This window comes from Orycteropus afer, unplaced genomic scaffold (assembly GCF_000298275.1).
Source record: "Orycteropus afer afer isolate SDZICR_OR568_19922 unplaced genomic scaffold, OryAfe1.0 scaffold00083, whole genome shotgun sequence".
Taxonomy (NCBI): Eukaryota; Metazoa; Chordata; class Mammalia; order Tubulidentata; family Orycteropodidae; genus Orycteropus; species Orycteropus afer.
In genome coordinates, this window is record NW_006921670.1 from 3956847 (window position 1) to 3957928 (window position 1082).

The 1082-nt window shown below is 67.1% G+C and overlaps 1 protein-coding gene across 1 annotated transcript in view; it reads left to right on the plus strand.

Annotated features, from left to right (window-relative positions):
• CACNA1I (calcium voltage-gated channel subunit alpha1 I) overlaps positions 1-707 on the plus strand; it is a 150729-nt gene extending 150022 nt beyond the window's left edge. Inside the window, exon 36 of the mRNA XM_007941688.1 lies at positions 51-707. Coding sequence (XP_007939879.1) covers positions 51-707 — 657 coding nt within the window. The remainder of the gene's footprint in view (positions 1-50) is intronic.
• The last annotated feature ends 375 nt before the right edge of the window (positions 708-1082 follow it).

A 1082-nucleotide genomic window follows, 5' to 3' on the forward strand; every position in this document is an offset into this window, starting at 1 on the left:
TGGGGCTGGGGGACCCGGGGAGGCGCTTATCTTCTGCTGCCTCCCCGCAGGCCACAGAGAGTGACACGTCGCTGGATGCTAGCCGCAGCAGCTCCGCGGGCAGCCTGCAGACCACGCTGGAGGACAGCTTGACCTTGAGCGACAGTCCCCGGCGTGCCCTGGGGCCACCCGTTCCCACCCCAGGCCCCCGGGCTGGCCTGTCACCCGCCAGCCGCCGCCGCCTGAGCCTGCGGGGCCGCGGCCTGTTCAGCCTGCGTGGGCTCCGGGCCCACCAGCGCAGCCACAGCAGTGGGGGTTCCACGAGCCCCGGCTGCACCCACCACGACTCCATGGACCCCTCGGACGAGGAGGGCGGCAGCCGGGCCGGTGCGGGTGGCGGGGGCGCTGGCAGCGAGCACTCGGAGACTCTGAGCAGCCTGTCGCTGACCTCGCTCTTCTGCCCGCCGCCCCCACCGCCGCCCCCTGGCCTCACGCCCGCCAGGAAATTCAGCAGCACCAGCAGCCTGGCCGCGGGCCCTGGCCACCCTCGGGCCGCCATGGGCCAGTCCCGAGGCCTGTCCCGGAGCCCCTCCTGGGCTGCTGACCGAGGCAAGGACTTGCTGGGCCAGGCTGAGCTGGCCAAGGGCCTGGGCCCCTCGGAGCCCGAGCCACAACCGCCCCCCGGGGAGCTGGAGCCCAGGGATGCCATGAGCAAGAGGAAGAGATGAGGGGGTGGTGGGGCCGAGCCGGATGCCACCGCCCGCCGCCCCGTGTCACTTCTGTTACCTCAGGAGCCAGGGAGCAGACAGCAATACTTTGTCCACACCTGGGAATCGTGCAGGGCCAGCCGGCCACCAGGCCACCGAGAGGGGAGATGGAGTAGGGCCTGGGTTAGCCGAGGCTCAGCCGTGGCCCCAGCCGTGGCCCAGCTTGGCCCTTCCTGTGCATATACACACAGACACACACACACACACACACATATATATATATATACATACATATATAGAGAGAGACAGACATATATATTTATTTATTTTTTTTACTGAGAGCTTATGACTTCTAGAAAGTGCTACGATTGGGGAGTGCAGGCCCGTCCTGTCAGG